Source organism: Anguilla anguilla, chromosome 1 (genome assembly GCF_013347855.1).
Source record: "Anguilla anguilla isolate fAngAng1 chromosome 1, fAngAng1.pri, whole genome shotgun sequence".
Taxonomy (NCBI): Eukaryota; Metazoa; Chordata; class Actinopteri; order Anguilliformes; family Anguillidae; genus Anguilla; species Anguilla anguilla.
Genome location: NC_049201.1, coordinates 27,568,948 through 27,596,517, shown reverse-complemented (window position 1 = coordinate 27,596,517; position 27,570 = coordinate 27,568,948). Strand labels below are relative to the sequence as shown.

General features: G+C 39.8%; 1 protein-coding gene across 3 annotated transcripts in view; it reads right to left on the bottom strand.

Annotated features, from left to right (window-relative positions):
* The window catches only part of crim1 (cysteine rich transmembrane BMP regulator 1 (chordin-like)), a 119,359-nt gene that overhangs the window by 9,012 nt on the left and 82,777 nt on the right, over window positions 1-27,570 (bottom strand). For 2 of the 3 annotated variants that reach the window (XM_035423999.1, XM_035424007.1), the window contains exons 6-10: window positions 25,965-26,147; window positions 24,614-24,811; window positions 15,489-15,617; window positions 9,846-10,002; window positions 6,741-6,862 (exon numbers count right to left, since the gene is read on the bottom strand). In XM_035423999.1, the coding sequence (XP_035279890.1) occupies window positions 6,741-6,862; window positions 9,846-10,002; window positions 15,489-15,617; window positions 24,614-24,811; window positions 25,965-26,147 (789 nt within the window). The remainder of the gene's footprint in view (window positions 1-6,740; window positions 6,863-9,845; window positions 10,003-15,488; window positions 15,618-24,613; window positions 24,812-25,964; window positions 26,148-27,570) is intronic. The other variant, XM_035424014.1, reaches the window with a different exon arrangement.

Genomic DNA, 27,570 nt, shown 5'->3' with positions numbered 1-27,570 from the left:
CACCGACCCCTGCAGGTCAATCAGGTGCATATGCTGCATGTGAAGTGCTTTCCTGCATCTCTTGTGTGTGAGCTCAAATTGCACACTGTAGGGTGATAAGAAAGGGTGGCTAATGGCACACGATTCAGAGGAGAGTGCATGCTGTCCTGAATTGATAGCGGAACTTGCGGCAAAGAGAGCTCATAAAATACAACTGCGAATTCCACATCGGGAAGAAAGCACAAAATGAATTCTAAGACAGCCAGGTAAAAATATTTCACTGACAAGAATGGTTTATCGTGGACCATTACATTACATTTGGGTATTATTAACGTACTTAAAATCAACAACTCAACAGTAAAAGTAATGCGCTGTACTGAATTATAGCAAACCTATGCACACCAAAAAAAAGGTGCTGGGTAACAGGCACATGTAAAGAACAGAAAGAAAGAAAAGACACACACTCACTTAACGCTCCAAAAAACAAATAAAGATAATTCAACATACAAACGGTTAATATTTCGACCATATAGGTTTTCATCAGAACAGTTCCACTGAAGTTGTATGTGGTCGAAACATTAACCATTCGCATGATGAATTAAAAGTCATTTTTTGTTTCTTGGAACATTAAGCAAGTATCTTTTCTTTCACTGTATTCTGTACTGTAGGCCAAAAATAATGAACGGTAACTTGGGATTTTCTACAGACATTTTTGATTAATGATCACATCTACTGGAAGACACCTCTTGGGCAAACCAGGGACCATGCCACTTTTTATATTGCACAGTTTGTGAAAACAATTGAGAGTACAATTAATGATGGCTAGAAAGCTAATGACAAATATCAAACACAGAAGAAAATTAACCAAAACCTTAAAGTGCTATTGAGATGTTATCAAAAGAATACATGTGCCTTATACATAAATACATATTTGCAACATGCACATTCAGAAAAAGTGTTTTTGGGGAGTTGTAAGATGGCGTGACCTGCATTGGCTCTCATTGTAGCGACGCAGCTGCCAGGCCAAAACAAACCCTGCCTGAGTGCGTACTGTGCCCAGCAGCCCTGGAGGGCTGGGGTTGGCCATTTCAGCTTCTTTTAGCGACTCGTGATATGATTCAGTCCACTTTAAAGATCTGTTCACTGATTTGTTCGCCGATTCGTTCAGTGGCACGTCTGCAGCTGGGCGGCGAAATTTCAACAAGAGTGAGCAGCCTGCTTCCTGTTCGCTAATGACTCTATCGGTTCCTTCCGTGCTTTCATGCTGTTCACTGGCCCATTCCTTCAGTTTTTTTTTCAGTTTGTTCACTGACTCGTTTGACATCACCAGTTCAGTCGAGTTAATTTCATTTCAAGAGCAGGACACACCGCTTTGTTCATTGAGATTTTTAATAAATTCAGCAAAACTCAAAGGTCAAAGGTAATCAACCTTCTTTTTAATGGCTTCAAATGTTTCTCATTATATCTCTCATAATATTATTATAAGTATTCAAAGAGATTGTAAAAAGAAACGCGCTCAACTCCACATAATAATGACAAAGACTGAGCACAGAATCCTACATAAAGTACAAAATCGATAAGATCCTGGACAGCCCTCCCATTGAGAATTTTTTATTCTTGCATTATTCAAAGAGAACCAGCCTGCTCGGAGTTGTAGACAGAGTTTAAGAAAGAAGCAAATGAGCAAATCATTACATGGAGAGGCTGCACTTCATTCAAAATCAACAAATCGTTACTGAACGACCCACCACTACTGCATGGTGGGACCAAATTCAAGCGCAGCTTCACGCAGGGAGGGGGGTTACAGTTGGCAGGGAAATGTCCTTTCCTTATTGTGCAATAGCAGAATCCCCGGTCGATCGGATGCCTGCGGCCTGTTATATATTTATGAGTACTTAATATTGCAAATGTCTCATCCTGCTGCTGTTCGAGAAGTGTTAACAAAATTCCAAGTACGTCAATTTGTCAAAATATACACCTCTTTTCACTGATGGGAATTAATATGATACGCCATCCTGCAGAGCTTTAAAGGGGAACTGCTTGAAAAAGCAGCAGGGTATTGAATTGCTATAACCAGTCAAGCCTTGCCATTTCAGAATGTTTTCGTCTCTCCCGCTTCGCGTGCTAATTAGCTACCTGAAAGTGCAACATCAATAAAGCAATAAATGTAACTTAACTTATGCCAACCTAGAGCCGTTACACAAAACAGATTCATATCACTAACGGCCATAAAGCATACTGGCATACTGTTCCCCTCCTATAACAGAATCATTATCTTTCATAAACTTCACACAAAAAATTTGAGAAGTTAGTGAAAGCTGAGGTTTTTGTGGCTGTAAAAAGCTGTCACTATACCCAGGGGCAATAAAATGATACCCTTCTCATTTCCATTGCTTTGCAGGCTGTTCTGATGCAATAGCCTACTTGACAGCATGTAAACAAGACATAAGCTGTGGCAGAATGTCTCTCTGATGTAATCAAGAGAAACTAAATAATATGTCTGCAAGCTAGTGCCATTTTGGGCAATTTCAAACTAATTTTACTTTGAACTCATTTTGTTGCATTTTTAACAGCTTCAATGTCTTACCATTACATATTATTGTTTTTACAAATCACCCAAACTTCCTACAATGTTGCAGTGCCCCTTAATTGAATGAGTGCTTGTTAAGGCTTCAGGCTCAAACAAGCACTTCGGCCTACTTTAATACATTGTAGACAACTGTAAAACAAAATGGTAAAAAGTTCAGAAGTGCTTCCCCACAATAAAGTGCGGTGCTGCCTATCCTCATAAAGGGCTACTTCAAATCAGTCATTTTTCAATGGCTGACCCATTTACTTAGCATGTAGCAAGCAATCAAAGGGGCGTTTTCAACAAGTGCTTCAGCGTTTGACTACCTGCCCATGAATAAAAGACTTCACATTGTCACACCTGTAGTCTCCTTTCCCTCCGATTAAACCCTGGCAAGAGCCTCATCCTTCACATACTCCATATATGGTGGCAAAAATGCAAAAAAAATATGTCAGTGTAAATAAATGAATTCATAAAGATGAAATAGGAATGAAAAACACCTTGATTGCATCCTGTTGTAGAAATATGAATATAACACATCACATTTAAATGGAGGAGACTAAAAATGAATTCATTAGTGAATCTACACAGCTCTCTTTTATGAATATTTCACACTTTGAATTCATTATTTAGCACTAATCACATATAACATAAGAAGAACATAAATAATAGAAGAAAAAACAGGATAAACTATGCCTACCATATGTGGACAACAGGTAGGCCTCAACACAAAATGGAGAGAAGGATCATTTTAAGGCATGCTGCCCTGACAAAATGTAGTGACTATACGGGTACACATCATTTGTTTTATATCTTTCTATTTGCTTAGCATAGTGGTTTAAATCTTCTGAGCCACTGAGCCATTTTCTGTGACACACCCCATAATAGCATGTACTGTAACCTGAAATATGTTCAAATATGGAATTTAAATGTTTTTTTTTAAAGTCAAGACAACAAATGTACATCATAACTGGTATGGTGAATGTAGCAGGTACCGTATAGTGTTTAATAAGGCTGGTGAGAATGGAAATGTAAAATGTATTACGAAGTGTAACTTACATGCTGCATGTGCATCCAGCTGGATATTTATTAAAGCAATTTTGGGTTGAGTACCTTGCTTAAGGGTACAATGACAGTGTCCCTATTGGTGAATTGACCCTGAAGCTTTTGGATTACAATTCCAGCTCTGTAAGCATGGATTCCACCTCTTATGAGAAGTTATGATTATCCCATAACATCATTAATTACAGCACATTTCTCTGCTTCCTGTGCACTCATTGTACAGGCAAATAAACAGTATCATTGTGTATATTATTTTGTGTTTGCCAAGGGAAAACAGAAATATAGCAATCCATCAAAGATTAACCCTTGTCCTAACCTTTTCCCAACACAAGCCTAATCTTGCCTCCACCCAAACACTTGCCATTTTCCAAACCCTAGCTGAACCCTGATTTGAAACCTAATACCTAAAATGGACAACATTGAGTTTCAATAAGTTTCAATAAGTTTCAAGAAAAGCAAAAGATTGAACATGCAATCATCCATTTATACATGGTTTTATTTTCTTGGTCTAAAATAAAATACTGTTTTTGCATTTTATGTTGTACTGAGTATTCATTTAAAAGCACTTGAATCCAATGTTTGATAGTGTTCTGTATGATTAATAAATACGTTTATTCTTTGAGGAATCTATCAAGTGTTTGTAGCAAGGCTTATGATGTATATGTAGGTCTCTAAAAAGTATTTGATAAGGTAAGGTATGACATGATACTCATTATCAAAATGAAGACAGTAGGAATTACAGGAGGTATTCCAGAGTAGGTTCAGAATTGGTTACAGGGTAGAACACAAAGAGTAGTATGAGGGATCTTATCTAAGCAGGGGACTGTGGGAATTGCAGTTCCACAATGATTGGTACTGGGACCACTGTTCTTCCTCATAAACGACCTTTACAGGGACATTGAACGTACATTAATTAAATTTGCATATGATACAAAACTAGGAGGTTAAGCCAACAGTTTGGGATCTACTAAAGTAATCCCAGAAGACTTAAACAGAACCCAGCAGTGGACGGAAACCTGTAAAATTAAATTCAATATAGCTAAATGTTCCACATGTGGGAAATAAAAGGATTACTTTATGGGAGATAGTTGATCAAAGCCTTTCAGGTTCTAGGCACTGTGTTATACTTATCTTATGCAATACCTTAGTCAGACACTAGAGTATTGTGTGCAGTTCTGGGAACCCTACTAGAAGAAAGATACAGAGGCTCTGGAAGAGGTTGAAGAAAGGGCAACCAAATTGTTTCCTGGTATGAAAGATAAAAGATGCTTAATCTCTTCAAGCTCAGTAAAAGGAGACTTAGGGGTAATTTTATTGAAGCTTCTGAATTCATAAAATATTAACAAAGTGAACTACAATAGATTCTTCAGGCTGAGTTCTGTTAGTACAGTGAGGGGGCATAAATGGAAATGAGCAAAAGGCAAATTCCGCACAGACATTAGGAAGCATTTTTTTCACACAGAGAGTACTCACTGTGTGGAATAGCTTGCCAGTTCATGTAGTAGAGGCAGAAACTCTGGTGGTTTTCAAGACCAGGGTTGATACAGTACTAGATACTATCGAGTTTGTAGGTAAACAAAGCACTAGGTACATTAACCCACTCTTTTATCTAGGCTATTCAAGAGGTAGACTTATGTCATGAAAGTAGTTTTTATGAATGTCACAAATATGATATGATTGAATCAAATCATCAAGTGTATCTCTTGCAGTACAAAATGTTCTGTACGCCAAAGAAAGTTGAACATGCAGGTGTAGCTTACAAGATAAGATCGTGCTTAGTGTGGGAAACTCACACATTTTCTCATGCGAGCATTGCCCATTTGTTTTCTTAATTGTCACCCTCCCTTTTTATTGCTTTGGTTAGGAACCACTGTCAAGAGTAAGAGATGGTTAACTTCACTTAACACATTTTATTTCCAAAATGTATCATAATTTACCATTGTAGTCTTTCCACATAAGAGGCTTAAGGCTAAATGCTTTGAAATATTAGGCCATGATTTCTAAGACGTAGCCTAGCTTCATCTATTTTTATGTCTTTGTTTCCCAGCTAATTAAAATGTCTATCAAAGAATGTCTGTAGCCTATTAATCTACTGAAACCTGATAATTATTGGAAAAGAGACGGATAGCTGTCGCATGCTTATTATATTCACTTATTCCTGTCCTGCTGTTGTGTAAGTAAAGCCGGAGAAAATTCTCAGTGACACATTTGCTTAAGCAAGTCTGCTGCTGTAAAACACCTAAAAAAGAGTACTTGAGAAATTTGCAGGGACAAGTCAGCTCGTTGTCACGTAGAGAAAATTAAGAAATGAAAAAAAAAAAAAACACTTTTTGACAAACCATCCTGTAGGTTTTCACGCCAATCCTAACAAAGCACACCTCATTCAACAGCTAGAGATATTCTTGAGCTGCTCTTTAAACCAGGCATGCCAAATTAGGGTCTAAATGATAATCTACAGGACAATATATCTCCAGAAACAGAATCGGGCTGTCCATCACTTGAAAATGATCTTTATTAGTTTGGTTTTTCTTAGGTAAAACTTTTAATAAAACTCCAGACACACAAACAGAAACTAAGGCAAGACAGGGAAATAGCTACCACGGCAATATCTTTTCCATTTATCAATTTAACTGGATAAGCAGTATGACACTCTGTAGCTAGCATGTCATCCACTAATGCTAACAAATGGTGATGCATAAGTAGAAAACTAGCCTTGCAAGCAAGGTTTTGGTCCCTGCTAGGTACCAAGATTATCTGATGCAAAATTAATATTTTCATCGCAAGACAACTCAAGACACCATTAACAATAAGTATGTATACATGCATTTAACTTAGCTGGCTAGTATTGCTAACATTTTTGCTAGCACCCCATATATAGCAAGTCAAATAACTACCATCAACATAAATTGCACTAGTGTTTTATGGTAAGGGATGAGATAGGGGAGTTTTCATTTTGACTACAGGGTATAGGGTAGATCAAATCTTACAAACCTTAGGCAAATCTTATATGCAAACTGGCATGCCTTAACTTGTAAAAAGGAAGCTGTTTAATGAGATACATGTGCATAATGTCTGCTATGTAAATAATGCAAATAATGTGAGATGAATCTCATCCCTGAAGGAAATTTACCTTTGCACTGACAGATGAGACAGCCAAGCTCATCCTGCTGGAAGCCGATTGGACAAGTCTTCTCACATGGCAGTTCCGGACACTTCTTGCATCGACAGACATCGCAGCCATGTTTGTTCTTTCTGATGGCAGATAGTTTGTGTGGTTGAGAACAAAGCAAAGAGAATATTCTGGAAAGTTAATAGATTAGATTCTCATAAATTAAACAAATCACAAAACAGTGTGCACAAATTATTAATATACTGGGGTGCAAGAGATTTTTGTATTTATTTTTTATTGATAAAAAATTTAACGGTTTTGGTGTTAATATTTATAGGGCAGTTAAGATCTATAAATTAAATAAAAGGAGTTAATTGCATATAATTATTTCAATGGGGTAAATGAGACAAGATATGCTAAGGCCAAAAAAATCAATGTCGAATTTCTGTGCAAGCAAACACCAGAATTGCATTGTCCAGAATTGCAACAGACCTTGAATGTAAATTTAATTTTTGAATCAGAGTGTGATGGGGGTCAGGAGCCAGTGCTAGAGGTTTTAAATAGGAGTAACTGTCTCTTCTCCTATTTGGCCATCAGCAGCCTGCTGGCTGGGAGGCCTTCAGGAGCTAAGACGGAGGCAGCCTCCCCCTATATGCATGCACAGCTGAGGTTGACTGGAAATCAGCCTGTGTTTCTCATTGCCGACAACAGGCTCCAGAAATAGGCACGTCCTGTCGTGCCTCAGGAGAAGGACTTTGATAGATGAAGGTGCTATACGGGGTTATTTTCTGTTTCTCTCCCTATAGTACAAAAAAAATACTTTCTTTAAAAACGCATTCCCTAGGTTTAAGGGTAGTTTATGTCTGGGGCCTGTATGTGCTTCCTAGCCAATCGCCGCCTGATGTGTTGACCAGCCCAGCACTGTGGCACAAAAGAATCATGTGACAATGCTGCAGCACAGCACAGGCCCAAAACTGAGATTGGGAAAGAAAAAAAAAAAACACAAGAGGCGCTGTAAAAAACTGGTCAGCCTTAGTGTCTGCGCAGACTGACGCTTTAGAATTTATACACACGCTCTCGAGAGGACTGTAGATCCGCAGATTAACTGACTAAGAAACATGTTTATGCCAACAGCTCTTATTCCATTTGCTTTATCTGCTCCCTTCCTCATAGTGCACAGAATACAAATGCCAATGTGCTCACAGGACGGCGGGCGTACTTTGTGGTTTCAAAAAGTCTTAAAAGGGATTAACAATGGGTCTTGTCCAGTTAAAAATGATGAATTTCAGTGAGGTGAGCCCCCTTCATGGACTGGTGCTGAATCCTGAGCATGCCAGTGCTGACTGGCACAAATAATTGGAGGTAAAACTTGATTCTAAAAAGGTATTAATAAGAAGATTCGCTAAAGCTATATATATATTTTTTTTTTTTCATATAGCCATATCATGGATGGAATAGTCTACAAGGGCTCAGGGGGAAAGCGAATGCAGGCAACCCAGGGTATTCAAGATGAGGCAGGCTTGCTGAGCGCTAGGCAAAATTACTAACTCTAAATAGGTTGTTTCTTATGGTTATATTTTTTACTCGAGGCGCTGTGTACCTGTCGGAGAATAGAGCCAAGATGGCTCTCTGCAGCGTATGCATCAAGATTATGGGGCACTGTCACCTCTCACAGACGTACAAAAGGACTGTTTGAACAGAACCCCACGGTCATTTCACCATTCATTTCACACAGCGGCTCTCAAATATGGCAGGATGCGGCACTTAACGTCAATCCCATGCACGCTGATATCGGTACCAAAAATGACATTCTAACAATGGCACACTGAGCAATGCTAACATTAACAGGAGGCACCACCATGCTGCCATGGGTGGAAGGTTTGCACAGAAGTAAGAAGTACTGTAAAGAATCTTAAAGGGAAAAAAATTATTAAATTTTCCGGACGATAGTGCGGAGAGACCGTCAAGCTGACTTTTTTGCGCAATTTGTTTGCTTTCATTCTGCGACTGGGGTCAGGGTTTAATCGGATATAGTTTCACCTATTAAAACTGTTAAAAGAGGACAACAGGGGCGACGTAGCTCAGGAGGTAAGAGCGGTTGTCTGGCAGTTGGAGGGTTGCTGGTTCGATCCCCCGCCCTGGGCGTGCCAAAGTCCCTGAGCAAGACACCTAACCCCTAATTGCTTCCAACGAGCTGATTGGTACCTTGCATGGCAGCCTTTCACCGTTGGTGTATGAGTGTGTGTGTGAATGGGTGAATGAGAGGCATCAATTGTAAAGAGCTTTGGATAAAAGCAGGATTTGGATTTCAGTGCAGTCCATTTACAACAAATATAATGTCACATAATTTAGTCATTTTTTCCTTCTTCCGCTTCCATTGGACCCCTGCACATATAACACATGCATCGCTATTGAAGATTAATGGATTTCAAGTTGAAAACAGTATTTACAGTATCAAAGTTTGGTAATGGAAATTAATGTCTGAAATATGTGTCTCAGTATGGTATGTGTTTCAATATTTAATGCAATTGTAACTGTTCATGTTGCTAGCATTGACAATGATAAATATGTTCTCACAAGTCATGTTTGCCTTGCATGGCATTGTGAAGTAAAAACATTATGTTCTTGAATGACGCACAATGTTGTTTCTGCTTCTTGTAACTCTTGTAATTATTTCCAAAATATGTGTATTAATACCTTCCTGTAGCATGGAGATCAGACCTCTGAAGTATTTGACATTGGCTCAACACAACCTCCCAAGTTGGATCTCCTTTGATGTGAAATTGCATTTTACCTTTAAAGGTCAAATTCCTTCACGCTCCTGTCAATTCATTGATTTCATAATACCACACACTGAATTTGAAATAGTTACAGTTAGATTTCAGAGGGGAAAATAAGCATGTTAGAGAGGGCCAGAAAGGGCATGATGTAGCTGGCTAAATTACATCTTTGACACCCAATTTCCAGAAGAAAAAAATATCTTTGAAGGTTCCAGTAAACCGAGTAAGATCCTACAGTCAAATCCTCAGCATGAAACAAGCAAACAAAGCAACGGTAGTCACTTTCAGCCAGTTGCTGCAAACAGGCTTGCGGCGGTTGAATTTGAATTCAAAGGCAGGCTCTCACATGAATCCGAAGGGACACTCCTTGTCGCACGACACCGGTTTGCACTTCTTGGGCCGGGGCCTACACCGGCACACATCGCAGCCGTGAGCGTCGATCTGGTATCCGAACGGACAGTCGAGGGTGCAGCCTTGGATCAACCCTTTACACAGCTCTTCTCCTGGAAGGAAGTAGACAGCAGACCACTGCACTTCAAAAACAGCTGTTCCCCTCTACAAAGATAATATGACAGCAGCACATTTATTTACATTAAATGCTTCTATGTATTTAAGCGGTGTATCCTTATTCATATGTCTCAGAACTGTGCTCAGAGACAAATGGCTTCACAGGTGTTTCTGATTAGTGTGTTCAGTTGCTTTCTTAGCGCAAGTATAAGAGAATAAACCAATCTAGTCCTTCCACCTCAGCTGATGTGTGGTGCAACACAATTGAGTTAAGTTTCTCCTCATCACTGTAAAGCAGTGGTTCTCAAACTCGGTCCTGGGGGACCCTTGTGGATGCTGGTTTTCATTCCAACCTCAACAGCAATCCCAGAATTTTAACAAGCTGTTAATTTTTCTTAATTAGGTGCTTTTCATGTTTTAGAGCTGGGGTTCCAGAAAGGGCCAGTGTGGGTGCACACACCTGATTCTAATAATCAATCACTAGAGTTATTGCTAAGCACCTTGATTAGTAGAATCAGGATCAGGTGTGTGCACCCACACTGGCCCTTTCTGGATAAGACTGGGGACCCCAGTGCTGTAAAGTGCTGAACCAGTGCTGTAAAGAACTTTGACCGTCTGTAAATGTGCTATATAAATGCAAAGTTTCATTCATTCATTTGTTCATTCATCATTAAGAAGAAAGAGATCACTGGTGAACTCAGGAATTGCAAGGGGTCTGGTAGGCCAAGAAAGACCTGTACATTAGGTGACCTAAGAATTCTCACCATAATGAAAAAAATAACCCAAACACCAGATTAAAAATATTCTTCCGGTGGCAGGCACGGGTGTGTCAGTAACTACTCTCCGTTGAGTAGCTACACTGCAAGATTGGATTACAAAAATCTAGAATTGTGGAGTATAGAGCTAAATGAAGAAAAAAATATGTCTTTGTCCCAAACATTATGAAGGGCAATGTCTATACACCTAATACAGATTCTGGAGAAACAATAAAAATAAGGGAACATCTTCCACAATATTTAAGCTGGAGACATCATTGAAACTTTCAGGCACATCATGTTGCAGTGAATCATCATTTCGCAAAAAAGAATCATAGTTTCATAGTTTCCAGCCCTTTGGGTGAAAGGTAGAAATCTATGCATCAAATTGCTGAAGGGAATACAGCATTAAAATATTACAATATCACATGGACATTTGATATTCCAATATTATATATCATATAGTACGGAACAAACTATCTACTGTCACCTGCATGTATCATCCGAAACACTATACCTGGTGGCTGTTCCCTGGCTAGCTTCTGAAGTCATGTAATAGCACAATAACATTTTGTGATAAATCTTTTTGATTGATTTGGATCTGAAGAAAAAGGTAAACACAAGCACTCTGTTGAGAAGCTTGGGACGTGTAGGTTTTCACAAATAATTTTTCCAGGCTTCCCCAAATCCCAAGAAAAGTGGAAAGAAAAGTAAATAGCTCAACATCCTTTGAACCCTTAGACAGTTCCCTTTCAAGGCAGAAGACAGAATGCACTGTGCATGAGTCTTTAAGAAGGTCAAAGAATCCCTTGTTCCCCAAATTAAAGTATCCTCTAAAAAGATGATGTAGGAGTCAAATAAATGGCATTCCTTGATTTTAATATCAAATAAATTGTGAAGTGTGACAGAGAATACAAACCAGAGACGAAGACATGCATGTTGGCTTATTTTTGGTTGAATAAATAATTACAAAGTAAAATTTGTAATCTGTTGTTTGCCACATGAGATGTACCTACTGTTATGACATGGCAAGGACTACATGAGGATTGCCACAATATGTAAAGCCATAGAATTGAAAGATGGTGTACTTTCTTTCTCACAACACTATCCATTGCAGCTGTATGGGCAGACCAAGCACTGGGTTGCAAGTTAGCAGTAATATTTAAATGTGATGCTGAAAATCCAGTGTTGAAGATATGTTGAAGATAGGACATGTAGAAGAGATTCTATTTCCAGAACTACTGTAAGCCAGTAAGGACTCCCAAAACATGTGCACATATGAAGCAAGAACATATGATCATACTGAGGGAGTGACTATCCAAAACAATTCTAGATTAATATGTCACACTCTCACAGTCCTTAGAATTTAATTAAATAAGAGTTAAGAGACTTGGGCAGCCCTGAAGACAGTATATGAAGAAATATATAGTACTGTATATCCAGTTCACTGAATACTTTTCTCCAGAGAGTTAAGCTCATATAAAGAACAGAACCTCCCTTAGAAATCATCAAATGAGACCTGGAATACAAATACCAAATACAAATATTCTGACATCCCTTGTATCTGGTCACATATACACACACAAAGATTACTGGCACTGAGTGATTGTATTAGTATAAAGAATATGAGCGTGGAATGCACAGAGCAAATTAGGTCAGAAAAGCCTTGCAGCAGCCAACCAATGGTCAGCCTCAGCAATGACATTGTCACACATTTCCATAATCAACCAAGCACAAACACATTTTTCATACCCATCTAATCACATGCACACATCACCAATGGAGCGCCATTTTTAAACAGTCAGACCTCTCCAGCCCCACCAATTGCCTGTGCTGCTTTAGCATGCTTCGCTTGCTACTGAACAGAATTGCGCTCACCCTCCACCACCCCACCTACCACCTGTTGTTGGGATCTGTATCTAGGTACTGCAGAGGTTTTTGGTATTTCTCATGTTTAGTAGGGGAGATGTATCGTGGTCCCAGTTTGACAGGGTAGTGCACTGTAGCATCTGAAACAGATCCATTCAGCGCCAAACCAACAAATGTACTTACATATTCATTAAAATATTTAATCTAAATATGTGAGTTGTCCAAACTGAAGTCATCTTCCTGTTTATTTACTGTTGTTGTTAAGTTCATACGTAGAAGCTTTTTTGATAATCTTCATCATGAGTGGTAATAAATTTAAAAGCACACCATAGGCCTGGATTAATTTCTACATTTTTTAACATTTGCCCTTAACTTCGACTCAGCAGGGTAAAGTTTTTCTTATGCACAGTTTGGCAAGCTATTGATCACCAGAATTATGGATTTTTTTGCAATGTAAAATGAAATGAACACTCATTTAATTGGACGAGAAAGTTAAGGACACATGTTGATTGATTCCAGGCTGCAGTCATTGCTTATATTATGCTGTAGTGGTTCCTTGCCAAGTAAATGCCAGAACCCATGACAAATGTTGAAAGGCACTGACTACGGTTCAAATAGCAGGCTTTGACAGGACAAGGCCTGCATTGGAGAATGCTCTAATACACTGGCAGACATATAGCCCACAGCACACAAATACTGGTACAGGGGAATTTAATTTACTTGATACATTGTATGTGTGTACCTCAAGGGGCCACTATAAAGTTAATTCAGAGTCCATAAGAAAATGTACCATATTCAAGTAGATGGAAGGAAAAGATTTATATACGTCTATGCAGATTGGTTCTTAAAGTCGAGTTTTACATTAAATACATTAAATTATGTTAACATTAAATTAGTATTGGGCTTGAATACAGACATTCCAGACCTTGGCTGAAACAAAACTGCCAACTCTTTCAGGATGCAGGGATGCCATGTCATGATAATGAAGTCATGAGTAATCTAGCAATGCACTCATTTGTTTGCTCAGATCAACAAAGCAAAAAACTGATTGGCTACACCAACACATACTTTTCCAGATTTTACAGAAATATATCAATCCATGCTTTTCACGAATCAAACTGATTTAATTTTCATTAATAACAATTATCTTATAATACATTGTTAAACTGCTGACAATAGCCATGTTTTAATACCTAAAAGCTAAAAGGACAAAGTTACTGAGATTAGCAGACAATTAATCACAGAAAGCATAGTCAAATTAACAGAACATAAGGCTTTATCAATGAAGCATAGTCTGGGTAAAGTGCTAAAAGCCGCCTGACAGAAAACCGTAGGATAAAACATTTCTCCTCATTAATATTACAGTCACTGTCAGAGTCTATTTTTAATGGGACATATCTGCCACTAATCCATTTCCCAGTGGGAAACTTTAAACAAATTTCTAATGCTAATATTTCAAAACAGGCAATATTTCAATAATCTTACAGATTTTTTTTTATGTCAGCAGCACAAAAAGACTAATAGCGATGATTAGCTAAAGCTGTTAACTATCTTATGTCATATCGGCCCCACCTCGTGCAGTGGGAATGACACGCCACTCAACATTAAATCAGGCATTTATGAGATCATATGAAATGGCAATATTGTCAATGAAAACAATGAAAAAAAATGCATTTTTCTTTTCTATTTAGTATTTATTTGAACAAACACAAAATAACATTAGGCCTAATCAATACTAACACCTTTTTCCATACAGGTCTAATTGCACTGCAATGTTGCTGTAAGCTACATGATACTGTACCATGACCAAATAAACATCCCTCGTGACCTAAGTTTGGCTGGCTGACCCATAGTTTACACAGCACTGGTCAAAACAAGAACTTGCTAGCAAAGCAAGGGCATCAAGGACAATTATTTTAAGCAGTTTGGCAGAGTGCAGTTGGAATTATGTAGGATGCTTAAGCAGCCAAAACCGGGCTGCATTTTTGAAGCTCACTTCCTGGTCTTGTTGCTCACTAGCACCAATACAGTTACCTCCTGTACAGGTGTTTCTGCCACCCACTTCAATGTAAGTCAATGGAAACAATGCAATCAAAATACATAGTCAATCATTTTTTCCAACAAGAAAATGTAGTCACAATAGGTGATTTCCTTCGTCCAATGTCTCCCCATGTGCTGATTAATTTGTGTGATTAATTGTGTCAAAGTAACTGCGTTATGTAGACAAGATTGCAATATTTTGTGGACGAATCAGGGACAGTGGTGAGTTACTATATCTCACATGCTTAATGGACGACCGAACTTCATGCCCTAATAAGAGTACACCTTTTGCCTACAGTGAAGTCTCTTACTTCAATTTGTACAACATGGCGGCATCCACAAACTGCACTTCCTGGGCTACAAAATTCTTTTCACCAAGCCCATGGGGGAGTCAATGGGTGATGTCACTGACTTGGTCCACATTTTTTCTACCATATTTTGGGTCTCCTAACTCTCCATTGAAAATAAATTACTTCCGGCGAGAGGACCAGGGGAATATTGTGTTTAGTGTAAATCTGGGGTAACTCATAATGATTTCACAACCAAAAAGATATCTCCTGTGACCCAAATTGGGTTCACGACCCATAGTTTGTGCACCGCTGGCCTACGCAATTCCTTGCAGTCCTTCCCCACTTGGATTCCCTCAATCACCACTTCAAATGGCAACTGAGTTCTCAGTTGACCCACTTGGTTGACTGAAAGTAAATAAGCTAAAGCTATATATGCAGTGTAGACACAAAAGTGAAAGGGAATCCCAGCAACGTAATATATCTTTGGAAAGTCCTGGAAACCAAGTGAATGATGGGAACTGAACTCACGTGTTTTGCATTGGCAGATGCGGCAGTCGTTCCGGTCTCTCTGGAAACCGTAGAAACAGTCCTTCTCCGTCAGGCTGCAGTTTTCCAAAGAGCCACAGGCAGGGGGCGCCATAGTAATGTAGGTGGGCTCTGGAGAAAGAAAACATTTTTTTAAAAACAGTTCCCAGTGGGGGAGTGAGTCAACCAAAGGAGAACAACTTCACACCCTTAATGGAAAATGTGGCCATTATCATGAATCTAAATCCACGCGCACAGCATCCCAGGCCATTTGACAAGGCCTGCCAATCTGTTTTCCCGAGACCTGTCACCTAGATATTAAATATAGCAATACTGAGAACTACACATAGATACATACATAGGTACTGCTGGGATAAAGGAAGAGAGAGAGTATGTTACAGTGTATGGAGCAAATAATGCCTCAAGGTCATATGATGTTTTTTTCAGCATTACTGGAGGGGGAAAAAAATCCAACAAAATTTTTTTTTGCTGAATTTTTTTCCCTTTCCAGTTATAGAAATGTTATAGAGCAAGATGTAAAAAGTGCCTTAATAATCACTAATATTAATAACGATATATTCACTGAATAATCACTACCATAAATTCAAAAAATGAAATTAAACCCACTGGCTGAAGCAATATGATAAAACCCAATTCTCATTAAAAATTCAAAAATACAAAGGAGTTAGTCTGGGTACAAGGGAAATTATACACCTGGTGAAACACTGGCACACACTGTAATATTATTCTTAATATTAATTTATTTAATTAACGGACAAATTGTACTCTTCTGCCCCCATTACCTGTGTTGCTATTTGTGTTAAAAACAAAAATATAATTCTGCGGTAAATAATACTGTAACTATTACCTCTATTACTACAAGTACTACTACTAATAATAATAATAATAATTATAATAAAGGGGTAGCATTTATGACACAAAGCTTTCATGTGACATGAGGTACACTTGCCTCAACCACCAGCAGTAGTGTTTTCTGCTCAAATAGCTTTTAAAAGGTTATAAAGAGACAGTTCACACTAAACACACAGCTAACTAAGATTCACACTCAGGATCATACTTTTCACTGAAAAAAAAAACACTAGAAATCTTGTATCCAAAGCTGCAGCCTTCTCTACAAATCAATTCCAGTCAAAGCATACATTCCAAACAACGGTTCCCTAAGACTGGCCCAGACCTTTAAATATCACAACTGCAAAGCTACCACAGGAATACTGAAGACCCAGGCTACTTACAACTCCAAGGCTACTACACCTGAAGACCCAGGCCAAGGGGATGGAGCAAGAGCAAACACCCACCGTATTCTTATGTGCTGGAGGGGGGGGGGGGGGGGGGGGGGGCTCATAGTCCACATCTTGTCTGAATTTAGCAACACACATTTTTTTACCAAAGAGACACAGGCCAATGACAGAACAGCATTTTTCATCCCTTGCATCTGTGAGTCATGCCGTAATAACAGTCACAAACCCTCAGGGGGGTTCATACTCTAGGCCCTTTGTGTGCTTAATTACTCGCATTGTGTCCAGCAAAATATGAAATCACCTTGAGGAAACAAGGTCTAGTAACAAATAACAATTAGGGGGGAAAAAGCGTAATTCAAAGGCATGACTTTGAGGATGCTATATTAAGCGGAGGCAGAGCACAGACGTCAGCAATCTCATGCCTAAGGCGAGGGGATGGGGGTGGGGGGGGGGCAGCCATGGTAGGTCGGGTGGCTGGTGTCTGGCCGGGCGCACCACCTTTTGGCTGTGTCAGAATCTTATGTCTTTCCCTATCCTCAGGGAATACCCAGCTGATGCGGCCGGGCTCGGTCAAAGAGACTTTAGCATGTGTCCTCTCTAGCCGTCAGAAGGTTCTTTTTTCCCTGCTATCACAGTTGTCAAATTCACACTAGGGGGGGACTTCATTGTTGCATTCAGTTCAGTGTAGCAAGTGATCCCCCATCAAAAAACAATCAAACCAAAATGACAAAAACAAAACAAAACAAAAAAAAAAACTTTATAAAAAAAGGAAACAAACAAAAAACACCTAGTGAAAAAACAAAACAAACGTAGACAGACGAACGAGCAGAAGAAAACAGTAACCATAGGAAAATGCTGCGGCAGATTGATTAAGTAAGGATAACATAGTTTATATGGAAGTTAATAATACAGTACAGGGCCTGTTTAGACCTGAAATATAAATAAAAAAACTCTGCAGCCTGGAATTTTAAGGAAATTTAGATTTAGTTGGCTGCTAAAATGGTACGTAAGTGGAGAGGAGAAAGATACGGAGGGAGCCTGAGGGTGTGACCCAAAACAAATCGCAAATACAAGCCCATTCACAGGAAGTTTCATTTGGCACCGTTTTATTCATTCAGCCTTGCTCTTTTAAAGTATTTATTTAGATTTGAGAACGATGACGTATGGGATATCTCAGTGTAAATGCAGGAAAAGCACACACTTGCGCTTTAATGTGATAATATGTTTTTCAAGTGCTTTAATTTATTCAAAATTTTATTTGTTTATTTATTTTTATTAAAGCTACATTTGCTATTTAGATGTGTAAGATACATAGTATTTTTTGTCCACTCCTGGGCACTCATGTGCTAAACCTGAGAAAATGTACATTGTCCAATATCAAAAATAAGTACATGCCCAAGGCTAGTCTGAATACCCATTTAAAAAGAAGCGGAACTTTGACTTGAAAAAAGAAAAAAAACCCCGCTTAAGCTTCCAGTCTAAATAGGGCCCTGTGGGCAAAATCAGTTTCCATATGCTCAGGTAAGTTGCTTCTCTGGACGATATAATTTTCCCTATTTACAAATATGGGGTAGAGAAGCTTCCAGAATCGTTTGAATTCTGCTGGAAACACATCCAGGTGCCTTCCCATTTTCAATCCCAGAAGGGTCTGATGCAGTCTACTGAAAGACAATGGAAAAGCAAGGTTTTTGCCTTTTTTATAATTTAGGAGATGGAAAACTGAAGCTGTTTAGACAGAATGGATGTCTTAATGGTAAGTTTCATTTCCTGGCACGTATACATTTGGACTAACACTAATTAAGGTGTCATTTATTTAATCTTGGTCGAAAATGACCTTTACATTTTCATGACAGTTTATTCTAGATTTGTATTTGGTTGTTGCCCAAATTACGCAGTTTTTCTGCCAAATTCAAATAGCGCTTGGCAGATTCTAACGTCAGCAAATGATGTTTCTTAGGCTACCATTATTTACTTAGGCTAACATAATTTATTTTGTGTAACCTGCAGATGCTTACTGAAGTGGTTTTTGTTGTGTACCCTGTTGTTACCCCCGACAGGCCCTGGGCATTGTAACTAATGTTGCCCTGGAGAACTGCTTCGGTAGCTTCTCAAAGTAGAGAGGGAGAACATTACACTTCTAGAAACTTGCTCTGAACGAACACAATAAACAAATCTTCTCTTAGTAAGAGTTAAAGCACCAGCTGAACAGGGGGGCAGGCAGTGGTTTCCAGTAGGGGCTGTTGCTGACGGAAACGCTAAATCGTGACATCACTATTGTAATATTAGTTACTTGAATTGTGCTTGTTGAACTAGCAGGGAAGGGCTTGAACCTAGATAGTTTTCAATTACATTTTAACTTCATGCACATGACCACATAACTGTACAAAACACACATAAATACTATGTAAAGTTTGCACGAATGCAATACACGACGACGTTGTAAAATGTCTTCTTACTGTGAAGAGTCCCCGACTTGTTCACGTTTTTGTTTACATTCTGGACAGATGTGACTGCAAGCGAATCAAACTGGGTTACCCTTGCAACATTTGGGACACAAGCAATGGTGTGGTGCCATTTCTCAACTTCCCTTCACATTAATGCACAATTGCGTGTGTCCAGATATACGCTATGAACAATGCATGCTTAATTTATCCAATTTAAATTTAAGCGATAATACCGTGGATTGCGGTAGGATCATGTAAATCATGAAATATAGACTGTTTGATTGCGGTGGGCCATAATAATTGCAAAATGTCAGGATGCACAAATTAATTTGTCTTTAGTGCAGAAGTTAGCACAGCCATGGCCCTTGGAGACAAGTTTGAACCTAGCCAGAATGGAGGGCTTTTACAACATAATTACTTAAAATATACATGATTAAAACTCCAGTTCAAGACTGTCTACTATCTACTGTAATTGTTTGGGCTACATGTAATTAAATTTGCTATTTTTGGTGTGTGATTAAAATGTTAAGAATCAGTGAACAACAAGGTATTTTCTATATCATAACTCTCATTATTACAGTAGGCCACTAACCAGCAGGGGGTGCTGCAGCACCCTCAGCACCCATACTTCCCGCACCTATGTACCTGGGCGGTTTTTAATTTTGCCTAGAGGTGAGATTGGGAATTAACTGTGGTATGGTTTGATAGTGTGATAGGTTGGATATTAGCTTTGAAGGGAAGGTTTGCTGCAGAGCTGTTGAGATATTAATCTGGGATAATGATTTATGCACAGAGGATTTGGAATAGTATGTACATTCTCTGTAGGGTTGTGGAAGCAGCAAAAGTGGCGTACACCTATTTCACTGATGTATCTGTTATACGAGACACTGGCAAGCCAAGGACCAGATGATTTTGGGGATAAAAGACTGATTTGTCAGATTGAAGTCATGCAGTATCTTTGCTTTGGGCAATGAGTTCACGTCTGAGAAGATGACATCACAGATGTTTGGGTTATCCTCACTGAGGCCATAAAGCAGAAAGGGATAGCTCACTTCAGGAGTCTTTTGATATCATATCAAATCTAACGTATGTTTTTGATGGGCACAGATAGGATATGTTAGATACCCTACACAAGTAAGGGTGTCCAGGCATTCAGGGAATTGTGATCCAAAGCAAGAGAGTACACTGCACGTAACTCTAAAAAAGTTACATGAAGTGATGTTAAGATTACAGATGCTAGAAATATAAGCAGATTCATTTTGTACTTTTTGTTTTAAATTGGGCCGGTACTTCTTTCCATCTCAGTTCTCAATCAGCACAAGCTCTTGAATCTCAATGACCCATGTACTGTAGTAATGTTCATATAGGAAGCCATGCCACACTTTCCTTAAGCACACCTTGCACAGCCATAGGAAACCGTTTCAAACAAAAATAAATTCAAATAGATTTTTGGAAGAATAATCTGGTATTATGAACATGTTCAACCTCTGGAGACAAAACGTCATTGTACGAGCTGTTTTGGAATCACCTGAAGTGTATTTTCCCACTTCAGACCACAAACCCCAGAATACCCCTATACCTGCCATTGCAAAGCCGAAACATTGTCTGAAACTTTAGTAAGCGTCAAAATATACTTCATCACACACAAAAACTGAAATAATATTTTTTTTAAATGCACAATTCCTTTATTCTAAAAAGTCTCTAGCATAGCATATGATTAATCAGCCTTCAGGATACACTGTAGATTTAAAAAATAAATGGATTTTCTTTCCTTATGACAGTAGCAACCCCTCTGAGTCACTGGATGCAAGTTTTAACAGATTTATAGAGTGTGTTTGTATATGAGAATAGTTCAGCTTGTTATGCTGAAACAGTTTTTGATGAAATATGATACTGATGTTCACATCCTACAAGCACTATGTTGACAAACGTATTTTATGTATGTCAAACTCCACCAGATCGCAATGTTTTTCCTGACATGATAGAGCTGTTACAAGCTCCAAAAATAAGATATTGAGGCAAAGTTGCTTTATTCTGGAAGAGCACTAAAATTGTCCCATAACAAGCCAAGGTCGCATGATGTGTGGGGAACCGTTCTGGAAAGTGAAATTGATTTTATCACATTAGTACAAAATTTGATCTTTTGCTGTTTGTATCAACTGTAATCACTATATTTTCAACTGAAAACCCACAATAAAAAAAACATCTAAATACTGTTTAGAGGGATGCAGTGTGTCATAGCTAGTAGCCTCACTTGTTAGGTTTATAACCTTATGATACTACACACCTGATAGTATCTGATACAGTGATGCAAGATTAATCTGGCCAATTTCCAGGATGTGCCTTGCTAATAAATCAATTCAGCTAATAAACCAAAAGTTAGTTTTCCCTGATAAATCATTGTCTTGTAGGTGAGGCTCCAATTGGAGACACTGAATCAAGCAAACTCAAACACAAACCTGTAACACTGGATTTAAAAAAAATTGCTAGGGTCAATCGGACCGCAGTAGTTTTAGTAGAAACAAATCAGAATAGCTAACTTCCCTTTTCATAAGCTCTGGCAATGCGGTCAAAACTACTCTCAGTCACTAAAAACTCTAGTTTCCACCATGTCAGGTTTAAGGCAGGCCTACATTCACCAGCTAACTAAGACCAGACGTCCATGAAGGCAGGAAACAATTAGTTTCATGGGCTTAACTGGCCATGGTTGCTCGGGTCACCACTGAAATAATACCTCCTAGCATCATGTGGGGTGATAGCAGATCATTAGATGTCACTAGTGAAAGGTAGGTTATACCCCAAGCTAGCTTTTCTAATGTGCACTTGCAGTAAATACTGAGGAAAGGCATTATGAGTACGAGAAGGATAACAGTGAGTCATCTGAGTGAGGTTTGGTTCATTTCCATTAACAAAATTGGTGTTTAAGAAAGAAAATATCATCACATTTCAAAAACAGTGGTTATTTCTATTCGTCTCACATTTGAACATAACAGTCCTTTCTAAATTTAAGTTATTGACATACAACAGACGATAGAACACAGATACCTAAAAGATTACGAGATATGGCAGCCTGCAACATAATCAAATGTGTGACCACAGAGGAACTTCCAAATGCAAACTGACCTCATATATTACCTTCAAATGTTCTAACAGTGACACATACTGTGTAAATCATATGACCAACTTCAACAATAGCTTAATTTCCTATTTGACATCATGCAATGTGCACCTTAAAGCCATTTTTAAAGTCAGCAAGTCTACATTTCAGCACACTGAATATGTGAAACACGCGGGATTTGAATGTTACTTGAGATGAACTGTTAATACACGGTTTAGCTGTGCTGTACCGCATTTGCTTCCTCTTCTCTGTTCTGGCTGCAGTCGGTCAGATCTGACTTAATTTCTTTGTTTCAAGCCAACTCATAAAAGATGAATTGAAGAGTGAAGGTGAGATCAAGGCCTTTCTTCACGTGATAAAATAACCTAGGGGCATTGCGGACTGTCCGTGTCCATTCAAGATGCAGTATACCACCTGAGGCTGTGGTTAAAAGTAGCCACAGTAACACCAGACCACCACCACCACCCCCCACCCCACCCCCTCAGGCTTTCTGAAGCTTTAATTGGACGCTTTGCAGTCTGACGAAAGTAAATACAAACCTTCTTATGAGGTGTAGTCAAAATTTTAAAGCTAATTTGGCATTTGTCAGTTTAGCTTGAGGTGAGATCTTGCTGCTAGCACTTAACCGGAATGCACGTATTTCAGCCTCGCTGCTGAGCGAACAGAGCCGCCTCAGTGCGCCACTGAGATGGTTTCTTCCGTCGCCGGATCGATACTGCACTCGCGTGATGAAGCCTACCATAATAATCCCCCGCTCAGGTCCGATAATCAGCCAGTGTGTCTGTCAACACAACCCCAGGACAGAAACGATGATGTATGTCATATACGTATGGTCACCTGGCACATAACATTTATGACTACATTAGGGCAAGATCGATTTATGGCAGATTGTTTTTTTGCAAGGTACAGTATGTGAACGATTGAAAATGGGTGTTGGGTGTAATGATCATCCAAAGCCTATCCAGACATCATATCATAGCAGAAAAGAAGGGAAATAAAATTATTGGATTGAAGTATCTAACAATCTAACAATCAAAGGTGGTTATGTTAAATGTTACTAAACCAATCCTTTGTAAGAGTATACAAAAAGAGTTCGACTCTAGACCACCTCACAAAAAAACCCATAGAAGCTCTTGAAAAAATGTACAGGAACTGACAAGACTAACCCTGAATATGAAAGCACGATATAAAAGTTATGATGAGAGACTTAAGACATTTAATCTTTTTTTTAATCTGCGCAACAGGAGACCCAGGGTTGATTTGAGTATGGATTTTAAAAAAGGCTTCATAAAGCGGAGCTACTGTATTTCAATTTAAGTTCTGTCAGCAGTACAAATAGGCACAGGCAACAATGAGTTGACACTGGTTGACATTAAAGAAACTATTGAAGCATTTTTCTCCCCAGACAGAGAATTCGTGTATTGCGGTGAAACCAGTGGTGAAAGCGGACATCTTTATTCATAAATGCTAGGCTTCAGTTAGATACAATCTAGATTCTAGGCCATAGGTGAATGATGAGTTGAGATGGACTAAATGGGCTGGTTGTGTAATGAAACCTCTTTAACCTTTGTTCTTATTTACCATTCTACGTTATGAGCTTTGTATATGAACAGCCGTCGGACTGAGCCAGTTCGAATCGGGTTGAGAATCCAATCCGCTGCAGTCTAATCTCAAAAATCCCGGAAGAATGATCAGAATGCATGCCTGAGGTTGTTCCAGCAAGCATAAACAGGCTGCCGTAATCTCCGGACGTAATGTGGCAAACCGAAAATCTTATCGCATATTGGAAAGAAAATACAAAAAAGAACTGAAGTTCTGTGCTGAATTGATCAAAACTAAAATGTTTTAAATGAAGGTGATTCAGATATGGGTGATTTAATCTTGTCTGTGCATCTTATTCTATGCTGCCAATTAAATGGATTTATCCATTTACTTTTTTTTAAACGCAAAAAAACAATGGTGACATTCGTCTGGTCTGAAGTGGACAATAATTCAAGAAACTAAGTCAGGAAAAGAATAAGTGTAACTTGTGTTATAACCTAACACCCAGTGGCCAGTACTGTCCATGGAATGTGCAGTACAGAAACGGAACCATTCAAAAGCAGACAAAAGTTCAAACAAAAAACTATTCAGACGGCAACAAAACACAAAACGAGTGAGGACGCGAAACAATTCAAACGAAAACAAACAACAGTGAGAGTTCTGACACAAACCAAGTATGACCCCCCCCAAAAAAAACAACAACAAAAAAAAACAAAACAAAGAGTTTAGACAGAAAATGATTTAGACTGTGACTAAATCCCTTACCTTCGCACACAGGGCAACATTCTCCGGGCACCGTCACCGGGTTGATGCAGCTGTGCCCGCACGCGGCCGCGACGCAGCGCGCCTCCCCGCTCACGCACTGGCAGAAGGTGCAGTCATCCTCCCGCCAGTGGTCCCCGTGCGCCAGGATCTGGCCGTTCACGTAGCAACCGGCAAAATTCAGCACAGGGTAGATGGGATCTGCGGCGAGCAGGCGAGAAAGTGTTGGTGTAATTTTGGACATTTTGGCGTAAATCAACCATACTATAGCATGCTATCTCAAATGTTTTAAATGATTCGTCAATGAAAACTCACACTATCTGCAATACGAACAATGAGCAACAAGTAGGGCCTCAATGTGTCACCATCCATAGTTTTCCTCAGGCCACCATTTTGTCCATCCATTGATCTTTACCTCTTATTATAAACACGCATTTTAGTGTAAATCAACCATACTATAGCATGCTATCTCAAATTTTTTTAAATGATTCTTCAATGAAAACTCACACTATCTGCAATACAAACAATGAGCAACAAGTAGGGCCTCAATGTGTCACCATCCATAGTTTTCCTCAGGCCACCATTTTGTCCATCCATTGATCTTTACCTCTTATTATAAACACGCATTTCAGCATTAAAATCTGCACAATCACGTGGCTACTGGCCATATTTTTTAGCCCCCTTTTGTCATTGTTCTCACATCCTCAGAGCTGCTCACAGAACATCCTGATGCTTTTCGCACCGGTGTCTCCGCAGCCCGAATGACTGAATCATCAGATATTGACGTACGATGTATCACACGTCCCGCGCTGCTGTCGGGCATCGTGAAACAGCCATCCGCCCTCCGAATGCTTGATGCTTCCTAATGAGCATGTGTCACCCGCTCATGATTCAGGTGTGCATGTCAGACGGCTCGAACGAAGGTGATTTGTTTAAGAGCGAGGACTTTAATCTCCCATTTCCCCTTATCTCGGGAAAGAGGCAAGGCCACTGCGCCTGAGTTTAAACGCTGAACAATCGGAATGTAGCGCGTACACGCGCTCCCAGGGGGCGTGGCCAGGGGGACGACATTGGAAATAGTTTTCAGCCGATTCACAGCCACGCGTATTGGTAAGTAATACACCATTCCTCTGCGGGTCGTGTAGCTGGTGTCAAGCCTGTGAAAAATGTCAGTGTTGTGAATGCCGTCTTATTTCGGTGTCAAGCGTGAATGCTGTGTCACTAAGTGGCTCAGACAGGTGTTCGCTACTGATAGCCGCTCTCATAACTGTCACCTAAACCTAAGTGGGCGGAGGTGGGGATGAGGATGACTGGGGGGGTAGTGATAGCGAACAGCAGCGGGATGACATCATACCTTCACAGACAGGGCAGCACTCTCCCTCGGGCACGTAGTAGTGCTCGCAGTTCAGCGTGCCGCACTGCGCAGAGAAACAGACGGACACGCCCCCCTGGCACCGGCAGAAGCGGCAGGTGTCCATCCGGAACATGTCCCCCTCGCGGTACTCCGCGCCGTTAAAGGTGCAGGCGGGCTTGCTCTCTGACGTGGAGACCAGAGGACCCATTAGTGTCAGTTCAGCGATTCGGTTCGAGAGGGGAAGATAAGCGCGGCCCGTCGGCGAAAAGGACGACCCGGGCCTCCCATCTATCGTCTTTATCGCCTTTTTATTCGCTGAAAAAGTGCTCACGGGCCGATTGCCTTTTAGATTCCTATCTGTTTACCTTGAGCTCCACAGTCATCGATTTCATTGATCTGCCAATGACAAAACACCTTTGTGTTTATTCTAATAATAGAAAACTGTGACATTGTGCATATGTGTGCGTGAGTGTGTGTGTATGTGTTTATCTGAGAAAGACTGTATGTGAGGTGAGAGTGTGTGTAAATTAGAGGGCGTATAAGAGAGTGTGCATGTGGACGTGCGTGTTCTGTGTATATGCGTGTTTTTCGTGTGTACATGCATCTGTGTGTGTGCACATGAGTGTGCGTGTGTGAGAGTGAGAGATGTTTGCGAGTGAGCATAAGTGCGTGTATGTGTGTGTGTGTGTGTGAGGCTGTGTATGTGAGTGCGTGTGAGTGGGTGTGTGTATCTTTGCGGCAGGAGATCTAAAGGGCACAGGGGGAAAAAAATGGAGCATCGTGATGTCTCGATTTTGGCAAGATGTTGTGACTTGTGGTTTCTCAGATCGTAGGCTGTCATTGATGGACTGCGCCTGCCCGTAACGTCGTGCCAGATGAGAAACCTGCTGGCTGTGGCCAGCCCAGATGGCGAGTGACAGTGTCTTGTCTCCAAACATTAAAAGAACAAAGGCACTGCTTTCTTGATAAGTGGGGAACTTCAGTGTAGAATAAACAGCGTACTGGAAGTGTTTGTTCTAAACTAATGCACAGAGGGCTATAAGGTAAATAACTGCGGCTAACATACCCTGCCATTCAACCAATGAAAGAATAACCGTGCAAAACCAAAACATTAATCAACATTCACAATCTGTATACCTTATTTTCCAAAAACTACCCAAACATAGTGATTATTTTTTCCCTTTTTTTCCTCCCACTTTTGGGATAGTCAACAGCACTATGCTCTCATCTCATTGCCATGCAGTGTCCCCATGCCTGATGCGTATTGCCACACTGCAATCGAGGGCTCTAGCAGGGTACGCAAATTGAGAGCCCCCAAAAATGTTTTTTGGCAGTGATCATGAACTATGTATGAGCGACTGTGTGCCACTCAAGTGTTGTAGATAGAATCATAAAACAGCATAATTCATAATCCTCTCAGACTAAGGCAGGCCAAAGAGCATTGATTTAAATTCATCATGAGCTTTCTCTGTGTACAGAATGTTCGGGTGTGTTCTAGTTAACACCAGCAGGTGCAGGGATTTGAGAATAACCTTTACCGGTTGCGGTGCAAGTGGACTCACCCAACCTTTTAGATCTAACAAAGTTGGTCACTTCAAAAACTGCA